Below are 26,956 nucleotides of genomic sequence, written 5' to 3' on the forward strand. Positions count from 1 at the left end.
TCTCCGTTCTAAATGGCTTATCCCTTATTCTTGAACTATGGCCCCTGGTTCTGGACTCCCCCAACATCGGGAACATGTTTCCTGCCTCTAGCGTGTCCAAACCCTTAATAATCTTATATTTCAATGAGATACCCTCTCATCCTTCTAAACTCCAGAGTATACAAGCCCAGCCGCTCCATTCTCTCAGCATATGGCAGTCCCGCCATCCCGGGAATTAACCTTGTGAACCTACGCTGCACTCCCTCAATAGCCTGCTCATATACTCCTTTTCTTCAGAGATGCTACCTGAGCAGCTGAGTTACTCCAGCATTTTGTGCCTGTCGTCGGTGTTCCTTCCTACACAGTTTAACTTGGTATCGTGTCCAACACACACACTGTGGGCCGAAGGGATGTTCATGCGCTCTGCTGTTCTAGGTTCCATTGATGAAAGGTGATTATAATGTCCAATGGAATGCAAATGTATGCATAGCCAAATTTCTTGTAATAATATTTGGGGACAATCCATTTTAAATTGCTCTTGCAAGTTGCCTGTCATTTATTTGGCATTGCTTGGTTATTCATTGGATTCAAGAAGAGAAACGTTGTGGAGATTCTGGAGCAGAGCCATTTGAATGGGAATGAAATGAAAGGCAGGCAAAGAGGCTGGAGTGGCACAACAGTGCCTGCCGGGACTCAAGGGCCTGAGCGAGAGGGACAGCCAACCATGTCATCTCTTGGTGCCCGCTCTACCACCCACCAAATGGAGATTAAGGCCTGTCAGACATTGACGCAGAGACAACAACATGGCTGCTCAACACCCGGCTTGACATCTAACTATTCCTTTGGTTTATGTTTCATTCACAAGAAGAAGAAGAAGCTATAGGGATAGGTTGATCCAGCTGGGACTTTATTCCATGGCGCGCAGGAGGCTGAGGGGGTGATCTTATAGAGGTGTACAAGATCTTGATAGTGAATGCAGGGAAATGGAATCAAAAGCCAGAGGTCATAGATTTAAGATGAAAAGAGAAAGATTTAATAAGAACCTTAGGGCAACGTTTCCAAACAGAGTGGTGGATATATGGAATGAACGGCTGGAGGAGGTAGTTGAGGCAGGTACAATAACCACATTTAAAAGACACCTGGACAGGTTCATGGATAGGAATTGTTCAGATTGACATGGGCCATACACAGGTAAATGGGACTAGCATAGATGGGCTACTTTGATCGGCATGGAGGAGTTGGGCCGAAGAGCCTGTTTCCGTCGTGTTTGACACCATGACTCTAAGACCAAGGCAATCTCCTCTGACAGCTGGTTCATATACCCACCATCTGTGTGTAAAAGCTGCCCTTCAGGTTCCAGTTAAACCTTTACCCTCTCACCTTAAACCTATGTCTTCTGGTTCTTGATTTCCCTACTCTGGGAAAAAGACTGTGCTCTCACCCTAGGTATTCCCCTCATGATCTTATAAGATCACCGTTCAGCTTCCCGCTCTCCAAAGGATAAAGTGGTAGTCTGCCCAACCTCTCCCCGTAGCTTAAGCGTTCAAGCTATCAAGTCATAGTCATAGCATCATACAGTGTGGAAACAGTCCCCTTGGCCCAACTTGCCCACACCAAACAACATGCTCCATCTACACTAGTCCCACATGCGAGTGCATTTGGCCCATATCCCTCTAAACCTACCCTATCAATGTACTTGTCCAAATGTTTCTTAAACGTTGCGATAGTACCCGCCTCAACTACCTCCACCGGCTGCTCATTCCATGCACTCACCACCCTTTGTGTAAAAAAGATAGCCCTCAGGTTCCTATTAAATCTTTCCCTCCTCACCTTAAACCTGCAGTATCTCAGGTTCTCAATTCCACGGCTCTGGGCATGAGACTCTGTGCCCGCACTCAATCTATTCCAACATCTAGTCCTCATCTAAAACTCTCAAGGAGTTTGGTACCATCCTGGACAAACCAGGGGAAGGCGAGAGGAGAAAGGTTAAATAGTTTATCACCACATCTAATTCCCTAATCATTCGTTCCCTCACTACCAGTACTCCATAGTGTTCCTTCTGCAAACAGCACTGTCATTTCTTGCCTGGTCTACTCCAATAACACCTCCCAAATCCATGGCCTCAACTGCCTAGAAGGATAAGTGGAGAAAGCCCGTGGGCTAAACTGTCAAGGTCTTTTTCCACGATACTGTCAACCACATGCCACATTCGGAAACATAATTTCACTCAATGAGGTGTGATCTGGAATGCGCGCTGCGTGAGTTGGAAGCAGATTCAATGGGACCATTCAATAGATAAATACTTTAAAAGCGATGGCCAAGAATGCACACCAACACCTCTACTTTCTTAGAAGGCTTCGGAAGTTCAGCAAGTCCCCAACAACTCTCACCAACTTCTACAGATGCGCCATAGAAAACATTTTATCAGGATACATCACAGCATGGTTTGGGAACAGCTCCAATCAATCAATCAGTCTTATTCGGCATTTGCACGTAAAGTGCAAGTGAAATGAATTTGCCAGCAGCGGTACAATGAAAAAAAGAACACACAAAAACACAATACAAATTTAACACAAACATCCACCACAGCATTCATCACAGTGGTGGAAGGCACAAAATTTGGCCAGTCCAAGACTGCAAGCAATTGCAGCGAATTGTGGATGCAGTCAAGACCATCACACAAATTAACCTTCATTCCATTTACTCCATCTATGCTTCACGCTGCCTTGGCAAGGCCACTAGCATAATCAAGAAGCAGTCTCACCCCAGTCACTCCCTCTTCTCCCCTCTCCCATCAGGCAAGAGGTACAGAAAACGCATAGCTCCAGATTCAGGAACGGTTTCTCTTTCTCCCACTTTAATCGGATTTTACTGGACTTTATCTTGCTAAGAACTTTATTCCCTAACATCCTGTACTTGTACACTGTGAATGGATCGATTGTAATCATGTATAGACTTTCCGCTGACTGGTTGGCACACAACAAAAAGCTTTTCACTGCATCTCGGTAAACCTGACAATGAACTAAACTAAACTTAAAAGGAAACAATACTGAAGAATATGGAATGTGGGATTAATTGGAAAGTTTTCTCAAAGAGCCAACACAAGCATTCTGTGCTGGATTTTTCTTTCATTCAATGTATCAGTGAGGGTGACTTGGAAAAAGAAAATCGACTTCAAATCACCCCCTCGTTGTGAGAAATTCTCCGTATGATATTGCAAATAATCTAAGACTGTCAAGGTTTAGCAGTGACTCCAGTAACTAGTAGGGCGGCACGATGGCACAGCGGTAGAGTTGCTATCTTACACTGCCAGAGGCCCGGGTTCAATCCTGACCAAGGGTGGTGTCTGTACAGAGTTTGTACGTTCTCTCTGTGACCGTTTGGTTTTTCCCCAGGTGCTCCTGTCAATTGACAGAATCTATCGATCTACGCCTTAAAAACATCCATTGACTTGGCCTCCACAGCCCTCTTAGGGCAATGAATTCCGCAGATTCACCACCCTCTGACTGAAGAAATTCCTCCTCATCTCGTTTCTAATGCTACAATATTGGAGAGACTTGAGTGGAAAGTGGAGAGTATTCCATCATATTCCTGGCTCCTGTCTTGTGAATGTTGGAAAGGCGATGAGGTATTGGGAAGTCAATCACTCACTACAGCTGTTGTATCCACACTATTTATGTGGTTGGTCCAGTTCCGTTTCTGGTCAATGGTGAATCCCAGAGTGACCGCAGAGTAAGGTTAGTGGGCAGATACAGAATGACGTGGACCACTTCTTCATTCCCCGATTCCCACCTGTTCTTTTGGCAAGCATCCCAGTTTCACCAGATTCAGAAACCCATCCTATATTGCATATTATAATAAATAGGAACTGCAGATGCTGGTTCATACCAAAGATAGACACAAAATACTGGAGTAACTTAGCGGGTCAGGAGCATCTCTGGAGAACATGGATAGAGTAGGTGATGTTTCAGGTCGGGAAATTTGACAAACAAGTCAATGCCGTGGTAAAAGCTAGCTTCTTTCAGCTTCGGACGATAGCTAAAACAAAACAATTCCTCCACTTTGATGACCTCGAAAAGATCATCCACACATTTATCTCCTCCCGCCTAGATTACTGCAACTCCCTTTACACTGACATCAGCCAATCATCCCTGTCCCGCCTGCAACTGGTCCAAAACGCCGCAGAGAGACTCCTGACGGGCACCTGAAAAAGGGACATCACCCCGATCCTGGCCTCTCTCCACTGGCTCCCTGTGCGGTTCCGTATACATTTCAAGACCCTCCTCTATGTCTACAAAGCCCTCAATGGGCTTGCCCCCTCCTACAATAAAAGTCTCCTCACCCACCACTCCACCTCCAGGTCCCTCAAATCGGCCGACTTGGGGCTGCTGAATATCCCGCGGTCTTGGCATAAGCTTAGGGGCGACCGTGCCTTTGCGGTTGCAGCTCCTAGACTGTGGAACAGCATCCCCCTTCCCATCAGAACTGTCCCCTCCATCGACTCCTTTAAGTCTAGATTAAAATCTTATCTATACTCCCAAGCCTTTCCTGACGTCCACTGAGCGAGGGCTATATGTATATATGTATGTAGTTTGTTTGTTTATATTATTCTTATAACATATGTAAAGCACTTTGGCCAACGAGAGTTGTTTTTTTTAAATGTGCTATATAAATAAATGTGACTTGACCCTTCTTTAGTCTGAAAAAGGGTCAGTCTGAAGAAAGGTCCCGACGCAAAACATCACTTACTGTATCTATATTCTCCAGAGATGCTGCCTGACCCGCTGAGTTATTCCAGCACTTTGTGCCTATCTTTGCTATATTGTACGAGTTTTGGCTGAGGGATTTTAGGACTTAGGTTAGGCCACAATTGGAATATTGTGTGTTGTTCTGGTCACCCCAATGCAGAAAGGATGTGGAGGCTTTGGAGAGGGTTTCAGGTGTCAAGAGTGTTTTATTGTCATAGATACCAGAACAGAACAAGAAAATTCTTACTTGCAGCAGCCGCACAATAGGTTTGTAAAGACTGTATTCAATAGACAATAAAATAAACAAACAAAAACAAGTTCAATAAATAAAAGTTCAATATGGAGGAAAGACGAAACAAAGCTCAAAGTCCCTCGAGTAACTAAGGCAGCATATAATAATAATTATAATAATAATACATTTTATTTTCGGGCACCTTTCAAATCTCAAGGACACCGTACAAAGATTAACAGAAGAGAAAAAAACATATAGTCGGAGAAACATAAATAATAAGGACATCATCAATATACAAATTAAAGATAGAAATCGCTCCAAAGACACAAAAAATCAAAAAAACACAATGTGAAGAGAGATCAGCAGCAGCTAAAGCGCGCCAGCGTCCACTCTCCCTTCCGACAGCCATCTTGGACACAGACTAACATAGTAACTACACACAGAAAAATCATCCCCCCACAATGGTTACCACTGTGGGGGAAGGCACAAAGTCCAGTCCCCAACCCACAGTTCTCCCAAAAGTCAGGCCTATAGAGGCCACCGCTATTGCCTCTATGGAGGCCCGATGTTCCTGGCCGTTCTGGCTGGGTGCTGTTGCCCCGGCGTCGGGACAGTCCTTTCAGCGGCTGGGCCACCTGGAACGGCCGCTTCCTAGCTGGAGACCGCGGCTTCCGAAGCCGACAAGGCCGCGCCGGTTTGGAGCTCCCAGGCTCCCGATGTTAAAGTCGGCGCCGCCCGCTCCGCTCCGCAGACCCGCAGCCCGGAGGTGTTGATCTCGGCGGTCACAGCTCACCGGAGCTCCAGCGCGTCGATCCAGTGCGGCGACCCAGGCAAGGCATCGCCCGCTCCGCTCTACGATAGCGCTCCAACGCTGTGCCGCCAACGAAGCCGAGGTGCTGGGCGGTCCCCGCCAGGAAACGCCACTCCAAGCCCGCTGGTAGGCCACGAGGACGGGTCGACGGGCAGCCCGGAGAAAAAGCTGCCTCACCGACCAGGTAGGGACCTAGAAGTAAAATTACCTCCTTCCCCCCACATTAAAAAGTCCATTTCTCCTACAAACGAAAAACAAGACTTACTAAAAACTGGAAAAAAAATGGATTAAACGGACGGCTGCTGGTTAGCAGCCGTTCCCCAAGATGGTTCCTCCTCCTCCAAGATATAGTTTGGAGTTTAGTTGGAGTTGGTAGCATTCAGTAGCCTGATGGTTGTGAAGAAGCTCCTGAACCTGGACATTACAACTTTCAGGCTCCTTTACTCAGTCATTTACCTCAACGGAGATGCAATTTTCTCCGTTTCGCATCTTCCCCCCCCCCCCCCCCCCCCCCCCCATCCTCCCCCCTTTGCAGCCTACATGTGGAGTGGTGCGGCCTTTCCTGGAGACCGGCCCGGAGCTTCAACCTGCGGGTGCGGCACGGACTTACCATCATGGAGCCTGGGATCTTTTGCCGAGGATCGCCACTGCTGGAGCTTTGACCGCGTGATCTGTGAACTTTAACACCGTGTCCATCCCAACGAGAGGGCTTGGACATCGGACCGTCAGCAGCGGCCCCGTTCAAAAGCCCAGACTAGGGGTAAACAAAGGAGGAAGGTGACTGAACTTTATTGCCTTCCCTCACAGTGAGGAATGTTGATTCCACTGCGGTAGATGTTTATGTTAAACTTTATTTTATATGCTGTGTGTATTTTTGCTTTTTACTTAGTAATGCTGTATGGTAACTCAAATGTCACTGTACCTTAATTGGTGCATGTGACAATTAAATTGAATCTTGAATCTTGAATACTTTCTTCCCGATGGCGGGAGTGAATGATTCCCAGAATGATGCCTGGATTAGTGGCTAAAGAGAGAGTCACCCGGACTTGGATTGTTTTCTCCGGAAGAGTCTCTTTCCAATATCAATCAATCAATCAATCAATATTTATTACATGTTATTTGAACCTCATTGAGGCTCAAACGAAACTGCGTTTCCACAGCCATACAAACAAAGACAATATCATACAGACATGCACACAATTCAATTTACAAAAACATCCATCACAGTGAACCCACTGTGATGGAAGGCAAAGTCTTTTCTCTACCCTGTTCTCCATTTCTCTCCCGATGTCGAAGCCCCAGGCGGGCGATGGTGAGTCCCACGGCCATTTTATGCCACGCCGGGTGATGTACAGCCCCGCTCCCGGTCTAAATGTCACAAAGTTGGAGCCCCCGGCGGGCGCTGGAATGTCCCACGGCCATGAAGCTGCGCCGGGCGATGTACGGCCCCGCTCCGCGTCGTTCCAACCCCGCAACACGGGCTAGAGAAGTCGCGTTGCGGGAGCTCTGAAAAGCGGTCTCTCTACCCGGACCCGCGAGCTCCCGATGTCCCAGTCCACCGGACCCGCGGCTGCAGCTGGAGCCTCCGAGCTATGTGGTCGGGCCGCAGCAGCGAGTCACCACCACTCCCCACACTCCAATGCCGGCCAGTCCCATGATGGTAAGTCCGCAGCTCCGCAGGCTCCGTGACTGGAGCCTCCAGGCCATTCAGGCTGGAGGCCGCTCCACGGTGCTAGGCCCCAACGACAATGGAGATCCGACAAGGAAAAGGTCGGGTCTCCCGTACAGGGAAGAGATTTTTAAACGTTTCCCCCTTCCCCCCCCCCCCCCCCCCCCCATATACACAGTTAAAAACACTATTAAAAAACACAAACAACTACATTTAACTAGCAAAAAAAAAAAAAGACAGACAGGCTGTAGGGGCCGTTGCAACAGTGAGTCGCGAACCGCCACCACTGACTGGTTGGCACACAACAAAAAGCTTGAAGAGAAACCTGATACAAGTATATAAAATTTTGAGAGGCATAGATAGGGCCAACCTTTTTTCCAGGATGGAAATATCAAATGCTTGAGGGCATAGCTCCAAGGTGAAAGTGGCAAAATTTAAAGGAGAAATGCTGGGTAGGTTTTTTACACAGAGGGTGGGGGGTGCCTGGAACATGCCATCAGGGGTGATGGTGGAAACAGATACAATAGTGGCATTTAAGAGGCCTTTGGATAGACAGACACATGGATATGAAGGGAATGGAGGTGTTTGGATTATGTGCAGGTAGATAAGAGTTGGTCTTGACATCATGTTCGGCACAGACCTTGTTTGCCGAAGGACTTGTTCCTATGTTGTACTGTTCTACAGTATGTTCTATAAGAGATTGTGTTCCAGGAATCCAGCAATCTATTCCCCTCTCGATCTCCTCACAACACTCCCAGACTCAGTGATGTGCCCCAGGATACCCAAATTCAAAAATTTTGAGTGGAAATGAAATATTTGGCAAAGAGTTTTGCTTCCTCTGAATTTGCAAAGACCAAGGAATATTGGCAACGTGAAAGAGTAAACGGAAAATGAAATATCTGACAACTTACTTGGCTTCTTTGGGTGTTGGAAAATTTACTGATGCCTCGACAAGTCAAGTCGTTGAAGGATATTTTGAGAACTTTTTTGCACAATGACTGTAGCGTTATAGTTTTCATAGTTGAGGCAGGAGGTGCCTGTAGTGCAACTCACTCAGATTCAGATTCAGATTCAGATTCAAACTTTATTGTCATTGTTCAGTGTACAGTACAGAGACAACAAAATGCAGTTAGCATCTCCCTAGAAGAGCGACATAGAATATGAGCAATAAATAAATATATTTACGTGCAGTCATAGCAGTGCAATATTTTTTTGGTAAGTATGCTCTCGATGGTGCACACCATCGACCTCGAACTCAGTGACCTCGCTGGTGATGTAATGCCCCTGTCCAACTTAGGAAACCTGAACGGAAACCTCTGGAGGCTTAGCGCCCCACCCAAGGTTTCTGTGCGGTTCCAGGTGGTCCCTACCCGCTTCCACTACCTGCAACCTCCGGCAACCACCTGCAACCTCCGGGAACCGCACGGAAACCTTGGGTGGGGCGCAAAGTCTCCAAAGGTTTCCGTTCAGGTTTCCTAAGTGGGACAGGGGCATTAGTCAGTGTTTTATCTGTTCCGGTGGTTGCTAGCATTTATTTCGAGAGGGCTGGAATATAAAAACAGGGATGTAATGCTGAGGCTTTATAAGACACTGGTCAGACCGCATTTGGAGTATTGTGAGCAGCTTTGGGCCCCATATTTGAGGAAGGATTTGCTGGCGCTGGAGAGGGTCTAGAGGAATTTGACAAGGATGATCCCAGGAATGAGCGGGTTAACATATGATGAGCATTTGATGGAAGTGGGCCTGTACTTGCTGGAGTGTCAAAGGAGGGGCCTCATTGAAACCTACCGAATAGTGAAAGGCCTGGATAGTGTGGATGTGGAGAGGATGTTTCCACTAGTGGGAGAGTCTAGGACCAGAGGGCACTGCCTCAGAATAAAAAGACGTACCTTTAGGAAGGAGATGATGAGGAATTTCTTTAGTCAAGGGTGTGAAATCTCTGGAATTCATCGCCACAGACGACTGTGGAAGCCACGTCACCAGGTATCTTTAAAGCTGAGATTGACAGATTTTTGATTAGTACGGATGTCAAAGGTTACGGGGAGAATGGGATTGAGAGGGAAAGATAGATCAGCCATGATTGAATGGCCTAATTCCACTCCTATGTCTTATGATTTTATGATCTCCATAGATGCTGTCTGACAAAACAGTTTTTGTCCAGCATCTGCAATTCCTTGTTTTCCCATCTTCCCACTTTTGTCTGTTAGTGTCAGACGCTGTCTGCAATTGAATCAGCGTACACACACAAGGGGCAATTTACAATTTTACTAACCTGGCTTTAGCTTACAAACCTGTACATCTTTAGAGTGTGGGAGGAAACTGGAACGCCCGGAGAAAACCCACACAGGTCACAGGGTAAATGTACCAACTCCATACAAACAGCGCCCATAGTCAGAATCAAACCCGGGTCTCTGGTGCTGTAAGGCTGCAACTCAACCATTGTGCCACTTTGCATCCCTCTGAGGTAGTGTGTTTAGTTTTGTTTAGTTTAGTTTAGATTAAAGATACAGCATGGAAACAGGCCCTTTGGCCCACCGAGTCCGCTCTGACCAGCGATCCCCTTAACACTAGTTATATGTAATCCCACATTTGCATTCACTTCCTACACTCTAGGGACAATTTACAAAGGGCAATTAACCTACAAACCCGCACATCTTTGGGATGTGGGAGGAAACCAAACACCCAAAGGAAGCCCACACGGTCACAAGGAGGCCCGTGCAAACTCCACACAGTCAATATCTGAGGTCAGGATTGAACCACTGACCTGCTCAGTTTTCAGTAAAAGGAACTGAAAGGAATTTTGAGTATAGAAGCTGGGATGTAATGTTAAAATTGTACAAGGCATTGGTGAGACCAAATCTGGAGTATGGTGTACAATTTTGGTTGCCCAATTATAGGAAGGATGTCAACAAAATAGAGAGAGTACAGAGGAGATTTACTAGAATGTTGCCTGGGTTTCAACAACTAAGTTACAGAGATAGTTGAATAAGTTAGGTCTTTATTCTCTGGAGTGCAGAAGGTTAAGGGGGGACCTGATAGAGCTCTTTAAAATGATGAGAGGGATAGACAGAGTTGATGTGGACAAGCTTTTCCCTTTGAGAATAGGGAAGATTCAAACAAGAGGACATGACTTCAGAATTAAGGGACAGAAGTTTAGGGGTAATATGAGGGGGAACTTCTTTACGCAGAGAGTGGTGGCGGTGTGGAATGAGCTCCCAGTGGAAGTGGTGGAGGCAGGTTCATTGGTACATTTAAAAATAAATTGGATAGGCATATGGATGAGAAGGGAATGGAGGGTTATGGTATGAGTGCATGCAGGTGGGACTAAGGGGAAAAAACATTTGTTCGGCATGGACTTGTAGGGCCGAGATGGCCTGTTTCCGTGCTGTAATTGTTATATGGTTATATGGTTATATGGAACTGTGAATGCTGGTTTACAAAAAAAGACACAAAGTGCTGGTGTCAGCTGGTCAGTCAGCATCTGTGGAGAACATGGATAAGTGACGTTTTGGGACGGGACCCTTCTTAAAAGCATTTTGACTTCCTTCCACGCCAGTGCAGGCAACTGAACCATCCTATCACAACTGGAGTACAGTCTTGAACTATCATCTACCTCATTGGAGACCCTTTAACTATCTTAGATCTGACTTTACTAACCTTATCTTTAACTAAGCATTAATCACGTTATTCCCTTTATCATGTATTTGTACACTGTAAATGGATGAATTGTAATAGAATCATAGAAACAAAGAAAATAGGTGCAGGAGTAGGCCATTCGGCCCTTCGAGCCTACACCTCCATTCAACATGATCATGGCTGATCATCCAACTCAGTATCCTGTACCTGCCTTCTCTCCATACCCCCTGATCCCTTTAGCCACAAGGGTCACATCTAACTCCCTCTTAAATATAGTAAATGAACTGGCCTCAACTACCTTCTGTGGCAGAGAATTCCAGAGATTCATCACTCTCTGTGTGAAAAATGTTTTCCTCATCTCGGTCCTAAAAGATTTCCCCCTTATCCTTAAACTGAGACCCCTTGTTCTGGACTCCCAACATCGGGAACAATCTTCCTGCATCTAGCCTGTCCAACCCCTTAAGAATTTTGTAAGTTTCTATAAGATCCCCCCTCAATCTTCTAAATTCTAGCGAGTACAAGCCGAGTCTATCCAGTCTTTCGTCATATGAAAGTCCTGACATCCCAGGAATCAGTCTGGTGAACCTTCTCTGTACTCCCTCTATGGCAAGAATGTCTTTCCTCAGATTAGGAGACCAGATCATGTATTGTCTTTCCACTGACTGGTTAGCACGCAACTAAAGGTTTTCACGGTACCTCAGTACACGTGACAATAAACTAAACTAAACTAAACTAAACTAAACTAAACTAAACTGTTTTCTGCCTGAGCGTATTACTCTTGTTTCATTAATTCCAATCACATAGTTAGGTTTAATTTCCAAACCTTTTCTCTCTGCCGATTGGAAGGAATCTTTCCAGTTTTAATGGAAATGATAATATTGCTCTGATTTTTACTGGCAATGCGCTAATAATCTATTAACAGCATCCTCGGAAAGAAAAATGATTTGAGGTTTGCAGCAATGAGGCAGACGGCTCCACAAATAAAACTCGGGTGTTTACTTTGAATATAATTTTTGAATTGATTTGGTTTTTGGCAACAGTTCTGTGCCTCCTTCAACTCACTGCAGCACCTGACTCGGCTCCACTGCCTAAAGAGAGTTTGAATCTGCTAGTTCGTGGTTCCAGAGAGAAGGAAGAGAATAAGATCTGGGTGGCTTCACCAAGCACCAGGTAATAAATTCTATGTACTGGGGTTTGTAAAGCAAAATGTTAATATTGTCGGCCGGGCCATGTGGGAATATAATGATCAGTCAAAGACTTCATTCAAATGAAAAGGTGGCACGGTGGTACAGCGGTAGAGTTGTTGTCTTACAGCGCCAGAGACCCGGGTTCGATCCTAACTACAGGTGCTGTCTGTACAGTTTGTACATTCTCCCTGTAACCCATGGGTTTTCTCCATGTGCTCCGGTTTTCCCCCACACTCCATAGACGTGCAAGATTGTAGGCTATTCGGTTCGGTAAAATTGTAAAAATTTCCCTCATGTGTGTAGGATGGTGTTAATGTGCGGGGATCGGTGGTCGGCGCGGACTTAGTGGGCCAAAGTGCCTTTCCTCACTGTATCTCTAAACTAAACTAAAAAGGTCTTTCATGCAGGTCAACTATCAGGAGTTTTAAAATCTATCTCAGTTTTAGGAACAGTTTCCGTGGGATTAATAGAAGGTTTAGGTTTAGGTTTAATATTATCATGTGCACCAAGGGACAGTGAAAGGCTTTATTTAGTTTAGTTCAATTTACTGTCACGTGTACCGAGGTAGAGTGAAAAGCTTTTTTGTTGTGTGCTATCCAGTCAGCGAAAAGATGATACATGTGTTACTATTACGCCGTCCACAGTGTACCGGGACATGGATAGTGGTCCCTGCACTCTGTATCTCTAGTCCCCTTTGCTCTACCTATTGTACTTGAATTTGACCTTATTGTATTCATGTATAGCATTATCTGATCTGATTGAATAGCTTGCAAAACAAAGCTTTTCCCATACTTTAAACATTGTGGACACCAGAAACGAGATGGCATAAACAATAAAAGGAATAATGTTTAGTGCAAGATATAGTCCTGTAACGTTTGATTAATGATTGTCTGAGGATCTCCAATGAGGTAGATAGTAGCTCAGGACTGCTCCCTAGGTGTTGATAGGATGGTTCAGTTGCCTGATAGCAGCTGAGAAGAAAGTGTCCCTGAATCCATGTCCGTGCAAGTTTTGCATGGACATGAGGAACTGTAAGTACTGGAACCCTTGTACAAAACACAAAGTGCTGGAGGAACTGTTCTCCAGAGATGCAGCTTGACCTGCTGACTCCAGCACTCCGTGTCCTTTTGAGCATCTGTGGAGGAACGGACCGGATGACATTTCATGTCGAAACCCTTGATTTTGAAAATTGTCGTACTTGATGACAAGAACAATCAACGCTTGAAGATTCCTGATGGTAGCTTCAGATGATCGTAAAACGCATTTGGTGTTGGTATTGGTTTATTATTGTTAAGGTTGAGGTTTAGGTATATCATTGTCACGTGCACAGAGGTGATGATGATGATAATAGTTTATTGTCACCTCTCCCTCTGTTCCTAGGCACAGTGATAATCTTTGCTTTGCATACATTGCAGTAAAATCATACTGTAGATAAGGACAATCATAGATTAGGACAAAAATACAATGTTTGTCGTATAAAAGTAGACTTCACCGAGACAGTACACAAAGACTCACCACGTTTCTGGTGTCCACAATGTTTCAAGTATGGGAAAAGCTTTGTTTTGCAAGCTATTCAATCAGATCAGATAATGCTATACATGAGTACAATCAGGTCAAACTCAAGTACAATAGGTAGAGCAAAGGGGGAGATACAGAAAGCAGAATATAGTTCTCGGCATTGTAGTGCATCAGTTCAAGATGTCTGAAATTTGGTAGAGGTTAATTGGACAATACCTTAGCTGATTGAAGGAGCATTCAGAAGCCTGATAACAGAGGGGAATAAGCTGTTCCTGAGTCTGGTGGTATGCGCTTTCAAGCTTCTGTACCTTTTGCCAGACGGAAGAAGAAGGAATGACCGGGGTGGGACAAGTCTTTGATTACACATTAATTACATTGGGGACATGTTAGATCGCATTGAGCATCCTTGATAATCCCAATGGATTGTACTCCAACGCTTTCATTGCAAAAGGATTTGAGTATAGGAGCAGGGAGGTTCTACTGCAGTTGTACAGGGTCTTGGTGAGACCACACCTGGAGTATTGCGTACAGTTTTGGTCTCCAAATCTGAGGAAGGACATTATTGCCATAGAGGGAGTGCAGAGACGGTTCACCAGACTGATTCCTGGGATGGCAGGACTGTCTTATGAAGAAAGACTGGATAGACTTGGTTTATACTCTCTAGAATTTAGGAGATTGAGAGGGGATCTTATAGAAACTTACAAAATTCTTAAGGGGTTGGACAGGCTAGATGCAGGAAGATTGTTCCCGATGTTAGGGAAGTCCAGGACAAGGGGTCACAGCTTAAGGATAAGGGGGAAATCCTTTAAAACCGAGATGAGAAGAACTTTTTTCACACAGAGAGTGGTGAATCTCTGGAACTCTCTGCCACAGAGGGTAGTCGAGGCCAGTTCATTGGCTATATTTAAGAGGGAGTTAGATGTGGCCCTTGTGGCTAAGGGAATCAGGGGGTATGGAGAGAAGGCAGGTACGGGATACTGAGTTGGATGATCAGCCATGATCATATTGAATGGCGGTGCAGGCTCGAAGGGCCGAATGGCCTACTCCTGCACCTAATTTCTATGTTTCTATGTTTCTATGCTTCCTTCCTGGTGAATTAAGACAGTGCTTAGAAAAGTTGCTATACCACAGCTCCAACTACACGGGTTCGATCCTGATATCGGATGCTGTCAGTGTGGAGTTTGCACGTTCTCCATGGGACTGAATGGGCTTCATCCAGTGCTCCGGTTTCCTCCACAATGTTTACAATTCCAGCCACTGAATCTATCCCAAAGACTTGCAGGGTGGTTGGGTGCAATGTACAAGGGACTGCAGATTCTGGAATCTTGAGCAAAGCACACATTTCTGGAGTAATTCAGTGGGTCAGGCAAATGGACAGATGACGTTTTGGGTCGGAACCATAATTGGGAATTGGCCACTAAATGTTGGCCAATTAGTAGGTGGATGGCAAGAGAATAAGAGGGAAGTTAGCAGACTTGTGAAAGAGTATAAACTAGCAGAAAGTAACGAGGGGATTGGATTGCTCTAAGAGCCAGCATACACTTAATGGGCCAAATGGCCTCCTTCTTTGCTTCAAGGGTAAACTAGAAAAATAAATAGGATGAGTGGAACAGTAATGTTAGCAAAGAGTTAACTGAGTTCTAACACTAAAATAAGATTGGCAAGCTAAAGATTGGCAGTAGTAAGTATACTGTCGGGTTGAATCGCAGCTTGGTTTGGAAACAGCTCTGCCCAAAACTGCAATACATTGTAGAGAGTTGTAGATGTAGCCCAGTCCATCACACAGACCAGACTCCCCACCATTGATTCCATCTACACCTCATGTGGCCTCGGGAAACCAGCCAACGTAATCAAAGACTTGTCCCACTCCGGCTATTCCTCTTTCTCACCGCTCCCATCTGGCAGAAGGGTCAGAAGCTTGAACACGCGTACCACCAGACTCAGGAACAGCTTTTCCCCTCTGTTATCCGGCATCTGAATGGTACTTCCATAAGCTAGGGTACTGTCCGATTCACCTCTACCCCATTGCGGACATTGGACCTTGTCTCTTGAACTGATGCACTACAATGCTGAGAACTATATTCTGCTCTCTGTATCTTCCCCTTTGGTCTATCTATTGTATTTGAGTCTGGCTTCATTGATGGTGGTGTGTGCTTTTAAGTTTCTGTACCTTCTGCTGAATGGGTGCAGGGAGATGAAAGAATGACCGGGGTGGGACAAGTCATTGAGTCATACAGAGTGCAAACAGTCCTTTTGTCCCAACTTGCTCGTACAACTCAACACGTCCAATCCACACTAGTCCCACCTGCCTGCTTTTGGCCGTTATCCCTCTGAACCTATCCTATCCATGTACCTGTCTTAATGTTTCTTAAATGTTGTGATAGTACCTGCCTCAACCACCTCCTCCATTCCATACACCCACCACCGTTTGTGTAAAAAAGGTACCCCTCGGGTTCCGATTAAATCTTCCCCCCATAATCTTTGATTATATTTGTTGCTTTTGAAGAGCTACAATGAAAAGCTCTGTTTACATGCTAAATAATTAAATCAGATCAGATACGTACGAAGCTTTTCAAAAAGGGGAGTGGCATGACAGGATTACAAAAAATTTAATGTGAAATAGTGTGCCGTGCTGCGCACATCACGAGTGCGAAGCGTGACGTCCCTCGATGCCACGGTCCAGGGCGCTTAAGGGCCCTGGAAGCTCAGCAATTTTAGATGCTTTCTGATGCATTCTGAGCCTTATTTTTGGAGCATTTTTGCACCAAATTTATGACCAATATTTCAGAAATTAATAGGAATCTGAGAGGTAGCTTTTTCACACCAAGGGTGCTGGGTGTATGTAACGAGCTGCCAGAGGAGGTAGTTAAGGCTGGGACTATCCTAATGTTTAAGAGACATTTCGACACGTACATGGATAGGACAGATTTAGATGGATATGGGCCAAACGCGTGTGAGTGGGACTTGTGTAGCTGGGACATGTCGGTCGGTGTGGGCAAGTTGGGCTGAAGGGCCTGTTTCCACACTGCATCATTCTATGACTAAAAAGTTAAGAAGAAAAATGCATGTAGATAAGTAGAGCAGATTTGAAAGAGGAATGAAATGTAAAGGCAGAGAGAGGTTTATGGGTGGAAAGGAACATAGGAAAGGCGGGGGGAGAGTGGGCTTGGGCAGATGGGTGAAGGGAAAATAGTCGCAAAGTGCTGGAGTAATTCAGTAACTCAGTGGGTCAGGCAGCATCTCTGGAGAAAAGGTATAGATTATATTTCGGGTCAAGACCGTTCTTCAGTAATATTCATGATGTGCCATGCATCGTCATTCCTGAATGTTACCCAAACCATCGTGAGCTACTTTGTTACGGTGCTTGCCCTCTCCTATAACATCTCCGCTGCCTTGGGTGATGCAGGACAGGACACAAGCTTTGGGACATGGTGTGAAGCTGTTGCCGTCTGTCCCAGCCTGGTAAAAACCTGGATGGAGTGGATGTGGAGAGGCTGTTTCCACTAGTGGGAGAGTCTAGAACCAGTGGCCTCAGAATTAAAAGACAGTCCTTTAGGAAGGAGATGGGCAGGAATTTCTTAAGTCAGAGGGTGGTGAACTGTGGAATTCATTGACACAGACAGCTGTGGAGGTCAAGTCAATGGACATTTTTCAGGAGGAGATTGATAGATTCTTGATTGATACGGGTGTCAGAGGTAATGGGGAGAAGGCAGGAGAATGGGTTTGAGAGGGAAAGATAGAGTCATAGGGTGATACAGTGTGGAAACAGGCCCTTCGGCCCAGCATGTCCCATCTGCACTAGTCCCACCTGCCCACGTTTGATCCATATCCCTCCGAACCTGTCCTATCCATGTACCTGTCTAACTGTTTCTTAAATGTTGCGATAGTCCCCGCCTCAACTACCTCCTCTGGCAGCTTGTTCCATACAACTACCACACTTTGTGTGAAAAACATACCCCACAGATTCCTATTAAATCTTTTGCCCTTCACCTTAAACTTATGTCCTCTGCTTCTCGATTCACCTACTCTAGGCAAAAGACTCAACCATATCTATTCAAATCATGATTTTATACACCTCTAGTAGATCATCCCTCATCCTCCTGTGCTACATGAAATAGAATCCCATCCCTCATCCTCCTGTGCTACATGAAATAGAATCCCAGCCTACTCAACCTCTCCCTATAGCTCTGGCCCTCTAGTCCTGGCAACATCCTCGTAAATCTTCACTGTACCCTTTCCAGTTTGATGACATATTTCCTATAACATGGTGCCCAGAACTGAATACAATACTCTGAATGCGGCCTCACCTCCTTCTTGTGCAACTGCGACATGACCTCCCAACTTCTATACTCAGCCTGACCCGCTGAGTTACTCCAGCACTCTGAAACGTCATAGAACAGGGCAAGATTAGCAAGTTTGCTGATGATACAGAAGTGAGTGGTTTTGCAGATAGTGAAGATGGTTGTGAAAGATTGCAGCCAGATCTGGATCAATTAGCCAGGTGGGCAGAGGAATGGTTGATGGTTGCATGGTTCCTTGAAGATCGTGACGCAGGTATATCAGGTGGTCAAAAAGTATTTTGGCACTTTGGCCTTCATCAGTCAGAGAAGTTGGGAGATCTTTCCCTCTCAAACCCATTCTCCTGCCTTCTCCGACACCCGTATCAATCAAGAATCTATCAATCTCCTCCCAGTGGGGGTCAGCAGGGGTGGCGTGGGCCCAGAGGGGGTCAGCAGGGGGGCATGGGCCCAGCGGGGGTGACCTGGGCCCATCGGGGGTCAGCAGGGGTTGCGTGGGTCCAGCGGGGGTGGCGTGGGGGTCAGCGAGGATGGCGTGAGCAGGAGATAGCTTGGGCCCCGGCGGTGGGGGGAGGCGAGGGGAGCGTGCCCTGCCGCAGCGGCGTCAGGTGTTGGGGTCACAGCCGCTGGGTTCAGATTCAGCCACTTTCGCCTGGCGACGGTAGAACGGAGAACTGGCCATTTCCAAAGTGGAAACACCGATTTTTTTTTTCCCGATTTAAAAAAAATTAAATTTTATTTTTTTTGTGATTTTTTTCTTACTCTGAGGGGAAAAGGGGGGGTGAAATCGCACCCAAACGCACCCCCCCCCCCCCCCCACATTCGGACGGCCATAAGGTAATAGTATATACATGAATACAATCAAGCCTAACACAGTACAACAGGTAGAACAAAGAGAAAAATATCAGAGTGCAGAATATAGTTTTTCAGCATTACAGTTCTAGAGAACAATTCCAAAGTCCATAATGAGGTAGGTTGGAAGATCAGCGGTAAGGTTGCTGCCTCATAGCACCAGAGACCCGCGTTCAATCCTAACTATGGGCGCTGTTTGTACGGAGTTTGTATGTTCTCCCCGTGGCCATGTGGATTTTCCCCAAGTGCTCTAATTTCCTCCCACATTCCAAAGACGTACAGATTTCTTGATTAATTGGCTTTGTTAAAAATTATAAAATTGTCCGTAGTGTGTAGGATAGTGTTAGTGTATGAGGATCGGTGGCCAGCGCGGAGTCAGTGCGTCGAAGGGCCTACTTCCATGGTGTATCTCCAAAGTAAATTAAACTAAACTGAAGGGCAAGAAGCCGTTACTGAGTATGGTGGTGCATGCTTTCAAGCTTCTGTATCGTCTGCTCAATGGGAAAGAATGACTGGGCTGTGAAAAGTCCCTGATTTCGTTGACTGCTTTTCCGAGGCAGCGGGAAGTGTAGATGGAGTCGATGGTGGGGAGTCTGGTCTGTGTGATGGACTGGGCTACATCCACAAAGCTCTGCAATATCTTGCGGTCTTGGGCAGAGCTATTCCCAAACCACGCTGTGATGCAACCCGACAGCATGCTTTCTATGGAGCATCTGTAGAAGTTGGCAAGAATCATTGTAGACATGTCAAACTGCCTCAGTCTCCTGAGGAAATAATACATGCCTGCAGTTCCTGGCATCTGCACAAACCTTCGCAATGTGCCAACATTTGTAAACAAAGTATAGAGATATCCAAACCTTCTCAGGTTCTTTATTTCTCCAGCCCTGCCCCTGAGTGTATGTAATGTAACATGATCCACTGTAGTGTACAAGGCAGAAAAGACAGATATTGTTTTTAACAAAAGGTTGATCAGCTTTGATGTTTAAAGGGGCTTGATCATTTTTGTACAGTCATAAAGTCATACAGCACGGAAACAGGCCCTTCAGCCCAACATGCCCATGTGACCAAGCTGCCCCATCTACACTAGTCCCACCTGCCTGAGTTTATCCCATCTATCTATCTATCTATTTTAGAGGGATAGACCCAACGGGTCTGCACTTGGCCTAGTATCCCTCTAAAACTGTCCTATCCATGTACCTATCCAAATGTCTTTAAATGTTGCTATAGTACCTGCCTCTGGTAGTTTGTTCCATACACCCAACCTATATGAACAATGTTCCCCCCAGGTTCCTATTAAATTTCCCCTCTCACCTTAAACCTGTCCTCTGATTCCCCGACACTGGGCAAGAGACCGTGCTATTCCTGTCATGATTTTATACACCTCTATAAGATCACCCCTCATCCTCCTGCGCTCCAAGGAATAGAGACCCAGCCTGCTCAACCTCACCCTAGAGCTCAGACCTTCCATCACAGTTAAGGGCCTGTCCCACTTGTCCATCATTTGCGGCCATTTACCCGACCTCGTCGTCGCCTTGAGATGCACGGGTAGCGTGTGGGCCGCGCGGAACGGGTGCATGGAGAAGCGCGGTGTGGTATGGAGTTGCGCGCTGTATCGCGCAGCGCTCCATGATTTAATAGGGCACAAAATCTTTGCGCTCCTCCGGCGTGACGTATCGCGACACCCACGGGTGTATTGCGGTCGCATGCAAGCGTCCTGACCTCATATGTGTAGCGCGTGGTGACGCATGATTACATCACCGTGCGTAACGATGCGCCGCCGCGCGCTGCCCATACGCAGTCGACCCGCCTTTTACGCAACATGGATATAAGCCCGCGCGATTTAAAAATGTGCACAGTTTTGTAGAGAAAACTACGTGATAATCGCCAAAATACACTAAACCGGAAAGTGCAAAAGTGAATTAATGCTTCACTTGCAATGACTGCTTGGGTCCCTGGTTTGTGGGTAAGGAAGGGGTTAAAAAGACAAATGTTGTATCTCCTACAGCTAGATGAACGAATGACATGAGAAGGGGTGCAGTTGGTAGAAATGGAAGAGCAATAAGCGATACAAAATGTTCAAGAAGGAACTGCAGATGCTGGAAAATCAAAGGCACACAAAAATGCTGGAATGCTGGAGAAACTCCGCACATTCCATTCTCTAGGCCCCCACCCCCTCATCTTCATCTGAAATGTCCTCATTATTCAGGGAACGGGGGTTTCCCTCCTCCACCATAGATGAGGCTCGCACCAGGGTCTCTTCCATACCCCGCAATATTGCTCTCTCTCCCCATCCCCGCACTCGCAACAAGGGCAGAGTCTCCCTAGTCCTCACCTTTCACCCCACTAGCCGTCACATACAACAAATAATCCTCCGTCAGTTTCGCCACCTCCAACGTGACCCCACCACTCGTCAAATCTTCCCATCTCCCCCCATGTCTGCCTTCCGCAAAGAACGCTCCCTCCACAACTCCCTTGTCAATTCTTCCCTTCCCTCCCGTACCACCCCCTCCCCGGGCACTTTCTTTCCAACCGCAAGAAATGCAACACATGTCCCTTTACCTCCCCCCTCGACTCCATTCAAGGACCCAAGCAATCGTTCCAGGTGCGACAGAGGTTCACCTGTATCTCCTCCAACCTCATCTACTGCATCCGCTGCTCTAGATGTCAGCTGATCTACATTGGTGAGACTAAGCAGAGGTTGGGCGATCGTTTCGCCGAACACCTCCGCTCGGTCTGCAAGAACCTACCTGACCTCCCGTAGGCTCAGCACTTCAACTCCCCCTCCCATTCCCCATCCGACCTCTCCGTCCTGGGTCTCCTCCATGGCCAGAGTGAGCAACACCGGAAATTGGAGGAACAGCACCTCATATCCTGCATCCTGCGGGCATGAACATTGAATTCTCCCAATTTTGTTAGCCCTTGTTGTCTCCTCCCATCCCCCAGCCCTCGGGCTCCTCCTCCTCCTTTTTCCTTCCTTCTCCCCACCACCCCCTATCAGTCTGAAGAAGGGTTTCGGCCCGAAACATTGCTTATTTCCTTCGCTCCATAGATGCTGCTGCACCCACTGAGTTTCTCCAGCATTTTTGTGTACAAGCGATACAAAATGCTGGAGTAACTCAGCGGGACCGGCAGCATATCTGGAGAGAAGCAAAGTGTGACGTTTCAGGTCGAGACCCTTCTTCAGACTGAAGAAGAGTCACGACCCGAAACATCATCCATTCCTTCTCTCCAGAGATGCTGCCTGTCCCGCCTGCATTTTGTGTCTATCTTCAATGTAAACCAGCACCTGCAGTTCCTTCCTACAAATTTATTTGGTCTGTAGCTTGCTACTTTTCATTCACCTCTTTTTTTGAATAGGGGCATCACATCTGCAGTTTTCCAATTGCTAGCACCACTCAAGAAACTGGAACATTTTAGAAAACCACCATAAATATCATAAATGGGTAAATATCATAAACTGGGTATTCAAATGACGTCACGCGCCCCAGACGGCTGTGCTGACGCATGAAAACGCATGATGAAGCGCGCGACAGTTCCGCGTCAGTCACGACCGGCCTGTTGCATAAGTGACGGCCAAGTGGGACATTGAGGAATGTTGATTCCACTGTGGTGGACGTTTATGTTAAATTTTATTTTATGTGCTGTGTGTATTTTTGTTTTTTCATTTAGTATGGCTGTACGGTAACTGAAATATCACTGTACCTTAATTGGTGCATGAGACATTAAACGCGAACTTGAACTTGAACCTCCGTCTCCTCAGATTTGAAGATGACACGTGGAAGGGTCGTTCTTCTACTTCTCCTGGAGTTTGTACTGGTGGAGAGCGTCGTGGTGACCAGACAAACCGAACAGTCGCGAGTGTGGGAGGGAGACCGAGCGGTAGATCAGCAACGTATCGGTAAGTCTGTTCATCACACATTGACCCAGCCAACCGATCCACAATGAAATCATCACAAGGTCATAGCTTTACAGTTGCAGGGGGAAAGATTAAAGGAGATGTGTGAGGCAGGGATTTTACACCATGGGTGATGGGTGCCTGAAATGCACTGCCAAGAGGTGGTGGTGTTTAAGAAGATTTTAGATAGGTACATGGATGTATGGGTTTTCTCCGGGTGCTCCAGTTTCCTCCCACATTCCAAAGACGTAAAGGTTTGTAGGCTAATTGGCTTGGTAAAATTGTAAATTGTCTCTAGTGTGGGTGGGATAGTGTTAGTCTGTGGGGATCGCTGGTCGGCGCGGACTCGGTGGGCTGAAGGGCATGTTTCCGCACTGCATCTCTAAACTAAACTAAACAAATTCCTCAATTAAGAAGGTCTTGTGTTCCCTTGCAGAGAAAGAATGCGTGGGCAAGGCCTTGGACCTGGTCTTCATCATCGACAGTTCACGTAGTATACTGCCCCGCGACTTCGAGAGGGTGAAGGACTTCATCGTCAATATCCTCCGCTTCCTGGATGTTGGTCTGGAGAAGACCAGGGTGGGCCTGGTCCTCTACGGCAGCACGGTGGAGAAGATCTTCTCGCTGGGCACCCACGGGAAGGTGGAGGACATGGAGCGGGCGGTCAGGAGGATGGAGCACCTGGCCACGGGCACCATGACAGGCATGGCCATCAAGTACACAGCCGACGTGGCCTTCTCCGGCCAGGAGGGGGCGAGGCCGCTGGGCCTGAGCATCCCGCGGGTGGCCGTCATCGTGACGGACGGGAGGCCCCAGGACCCCGTGGCGGAGCCAGCAGCACGAGCCAGGGACGCGGGCATCCTCATCTTTGCCGTGGGCGTGGGCCGGGTGGACATGACCACCCTGCGGCTCATCGGCAGCGAGCCGCACGAGAAGCACGTCTTCTTCGTGCAGAACTTCAGCATGATCCAGACCCTCCTCTCAGAGTTCCACACCAAGATCTGTGGTAGGTCGGGCAGACTTAGCCCATTGAGACAGACAGGAATAGATCGGGTAAACGCACAGGGTCCCATGCCCACAGTAGGGGAATTGAGCACCAGAGGACATAGGTTTAAGGTGAGGGGGGAAAGATTTAATAGGAACCTTAGGGGTAACGTTTTCACACAATGGTTGGTGGGTGTATGGAACGAGCTGCTGGAGGAGGAAGTTGACAAATGGAATCCATCAGAAGTACTTAAGGAGGCCATTTTGCTCAAGGACACTGAAGACATGTTCTTTGTTCGGTTAGTTTAGTTTAGTTTAGAGATACAGTGCAAAAACAGTACACACTAGGGACAATTTACAACCAATTAACCTACAAACCCGTACATCTTTGGAGTATGAGAGGAGACCGTAGCGCCCGGGAAAAACCCACGCGATCACAGGGAGAACGTACAAACTCTGTACAGACAAGCACCCGTGGTCAGAATCGAACTGTATCTCTGGCGCTGTAAGGCAGCAACTCTACCATAGAGCCAGACAGGAATAGATCGGGCAGAGCAGGCTGGGACTCTATTCCTTGGAACGCAGGAGTATCAGGCGTAATCTTATAGAGTTGTACAAAAATCATGAGAGGAATAGATCGAATAAATGCACAGTCTCTTGCCCGGAGTAGGGGAATCGAAAACCACAGGACATAGGTTTAAGGTGAGAGGGGGAGAAATATTTAATAGGAACCCGAGGGGTAACCTTTTCACTCAATGGGTGGTGGTATGTGGAATGAGCTGCCAGAGGAGGTAGTTAAGGCAGGTACTATCAACGTTTAAGAAACATTTAGATAGGTACATGGATAGGACAGGTTTAGAGGGATATGGTCAAACGCAGGCAAGTGGGACTAGTGCGGATGGGGCATGTTGGTCAGCATGGCCAAGTTGGGCCAAAGGGCCTGTTTACACACTGTAATGGGTGGACAGTCAGAACCTTTGTCCCTGGCGTGGAAATGTCAAAGATTAGTGGGTATAGCTTTAAGGTGAGACGGGCAAAGTTTAAAGGAGATGTGAATGTGTGAAACAAACTTCCAGGTGCATTAACTACCTACTAGGGGCAACCTACAGGGCCAATTAACCTACAAACATGCACGTCCTTGAGATATGGGAGGTACCTGAAGGAAATTTAAATATTTTTTAAAAATCTTTAAAATCACAATAACAATAAAAATGTTTTGAGCGCAGGAGGATGAGGGCTGATCTTACAGAGATGCATAAGGGAGTTAGATGTGGCCCTTGTGGCTAAAGGTATCAGGGGGTTTGGAGAGAAGGCAGGTACAGGATACTGAGTTGGATGATCAGCCATGATCATATTGAATGGCGGTGCCGGCTCGAAGGGCCGAATGGCCTACTGCTGCACCTATTTTCTATGTTTTTATGTTTCTATAAGATCATGAGAAGAGTAGGTAAGGTAAATGGGCAGGATCTTTTACCCAGAGAAGGGATATTGAAAACCAAAGGACAAAGGTTTAAAGTAAGAGCAGAAAGATTTAATATGAACCTGAGGGGTGACTTTTTACACAAAGGGTGGGTTTATGGAATGAACTGACAGAGGGAGGTTCTATCACAACATTTAAGAAACATTCAGACAGGTACATGGATAGGATAGGTTTAGGGGAATATGGGCCAAACGCAGGCAGGTGGGGCTGGTGTAGATGGGACATCTTGGTCACCGTGGGCAAGTCAGGTTAAAGGGCCTGTCTCCACGCTGTATGGCTCTGTTCCTCTCTCCTTGGAACCCCATGTCACTTGTGTTTCGGTTGACTATAATTTGGCAGTAAACCTTTATTTTTCTATCGGCTACAGACACAGATCTTTGCGGGGTAGTGGGCCATGGATGCGAGCAGATCTGTATAAATGCGCCAGGATCATTCATCTGCAAATGTAAAGCAGGATTCATCCTGAACAGCGATCAGAAAACGTGCAGAAGTAAGTAGATTCAATCTTTTAATGCAACCTTTACGGGGTGTTAAAGATCATGGGAGAAGGCAGGAGAATGGGGTGGAGAGGTATAGACAGATCAGCCATGACTGAATGGCAGAGTGGATTTGATGGGCCGAATGGTCTAAATCTGCTCCTATAACTTATGAACATGTTTCTTTGGTGCATTGAACGATGGACATCTAGTGATGTCATGCTATGTCCTCTGCTCTGTTCTGCAGAATGTTAACGAGAGATCTGCAATTATGTCAGCTTACTGTGCCCAACACCTGCACGAAGCCAACACTGATATTGTCTGACTACATATAAATCAGCTGAACTTACAGGATACGGAGCGACAGACCATGGAGGCGTATAGCACGGAAACAGGCCCTTCAGCCCATCTTGTCCATACTCACAAAGCGGGTAATCTGGGTTTGTCCAATTTGCCTATATTTAGCCCAAATCTAAACCCTTCCTATCCGCATTCCCGTCCAAATGTCCTTTGAAATCACTAATTGGATCTATTTCGTTAGCTTCGTCTGGCAGCTTGTTTCAGATAAGGACAACCCTCTCAGTGAAATTGTTCTCTCCATGGTCCCTCTTAAGTCTCTCTCCTCTCACGTTAAGCCTACGGACCTCTGTAGATTTTAGACTTTAGAGATACAGCTTGGAAAAGGCACTTTGGCCCACTATGTCTGCGCTGACCGACCAGTGATCCCCGTACACTAACACTAACCTACACACTGGGGACAATTTACAATTTTACCAAAGCATTTAACCTACAAACCTGTTATGTCTTTGGAGTGAGGGAGGAAACCGGAGCACCAAGAGAAATCCCACGCGGTCACAGGGTGAACATGCAAACTCCACACAGGTCAGGATTTAACGGGTCTCTGGCGCAGTGAGGCTGCAGCTCTCCTCCTGCACCACTGCACCACCTCTAGTTTGATAGCAGAGTGGCAAGAACTATACACAGTACTCCAAATGTGGCCTTACCTGTGTCTTGTACACCTGGTCCACAGCACCTGTAACATGACCTCCCAACTCCCGCTCTCAATGTCCTTATCATTGAAAAAGCTGTTTTTAAGCAGCTGAACAATTTCATGTTAATGAACAGCTGTTTTGATGTCTTCCAGTCAGGATTTAGACCACACCACAGCACCGAGATGGATCTTGTTAAGGT

The 26,956-nt window shown here is 46.6% G+C and overlaps 1 protein-coding gene across 2 annotated transcripts in view; it reads left to right on the forward strand.

The window, feature by feature from the left end:
* Positions 1–11,377: 11,377 nt before the first annotated feature.
* LOC129696436 (matrilin-2-like) overlaps positions 11,378–26,956 on the forward strand; it is a 29,645-nt gene continuing 14,066 nt past the window's right edge. The window contains exons 1-4 of one of the 2 annotated variants that reach the window (XM_055634320.1): positions 11,378–12,245; positions 22,600–22,828; positions 23,262–23,831; positions 25,657–25,779. In XM_055634320.1, the coding sequence (XP_055490295.1) occupies positions 22,699–22,828; positions 23,262–23,831; positions 25,657–25,779 (823 nt within the window). In that variant the 5' untranslated portion in view covers positions 11,378–12,245; positions 22,600–22,698. The remainder of the gene's footprint in view (positions 12,246–22,599; positions 22,829–23,261; positions 23,832–25,656; positions 25,780–26,956) is intronic. The other variant, XM_055634318.1, reaches the window with a different exon arrangement.

Source organism: Leucoraja erinacea, chromosome 4, assembly GCF_028641065.1.
Source record: "Leucoraja erinacea ecotype New England chromosome 4, Leri_hhj_1, whole genome shotgun sequence".
Lineage (NCBI taxonomy): Eukaryota > Metazoa > Chordata > Chondrichthyes > Rajiformes > Rajidae > Leucoraja > Leucoraja erinaceus.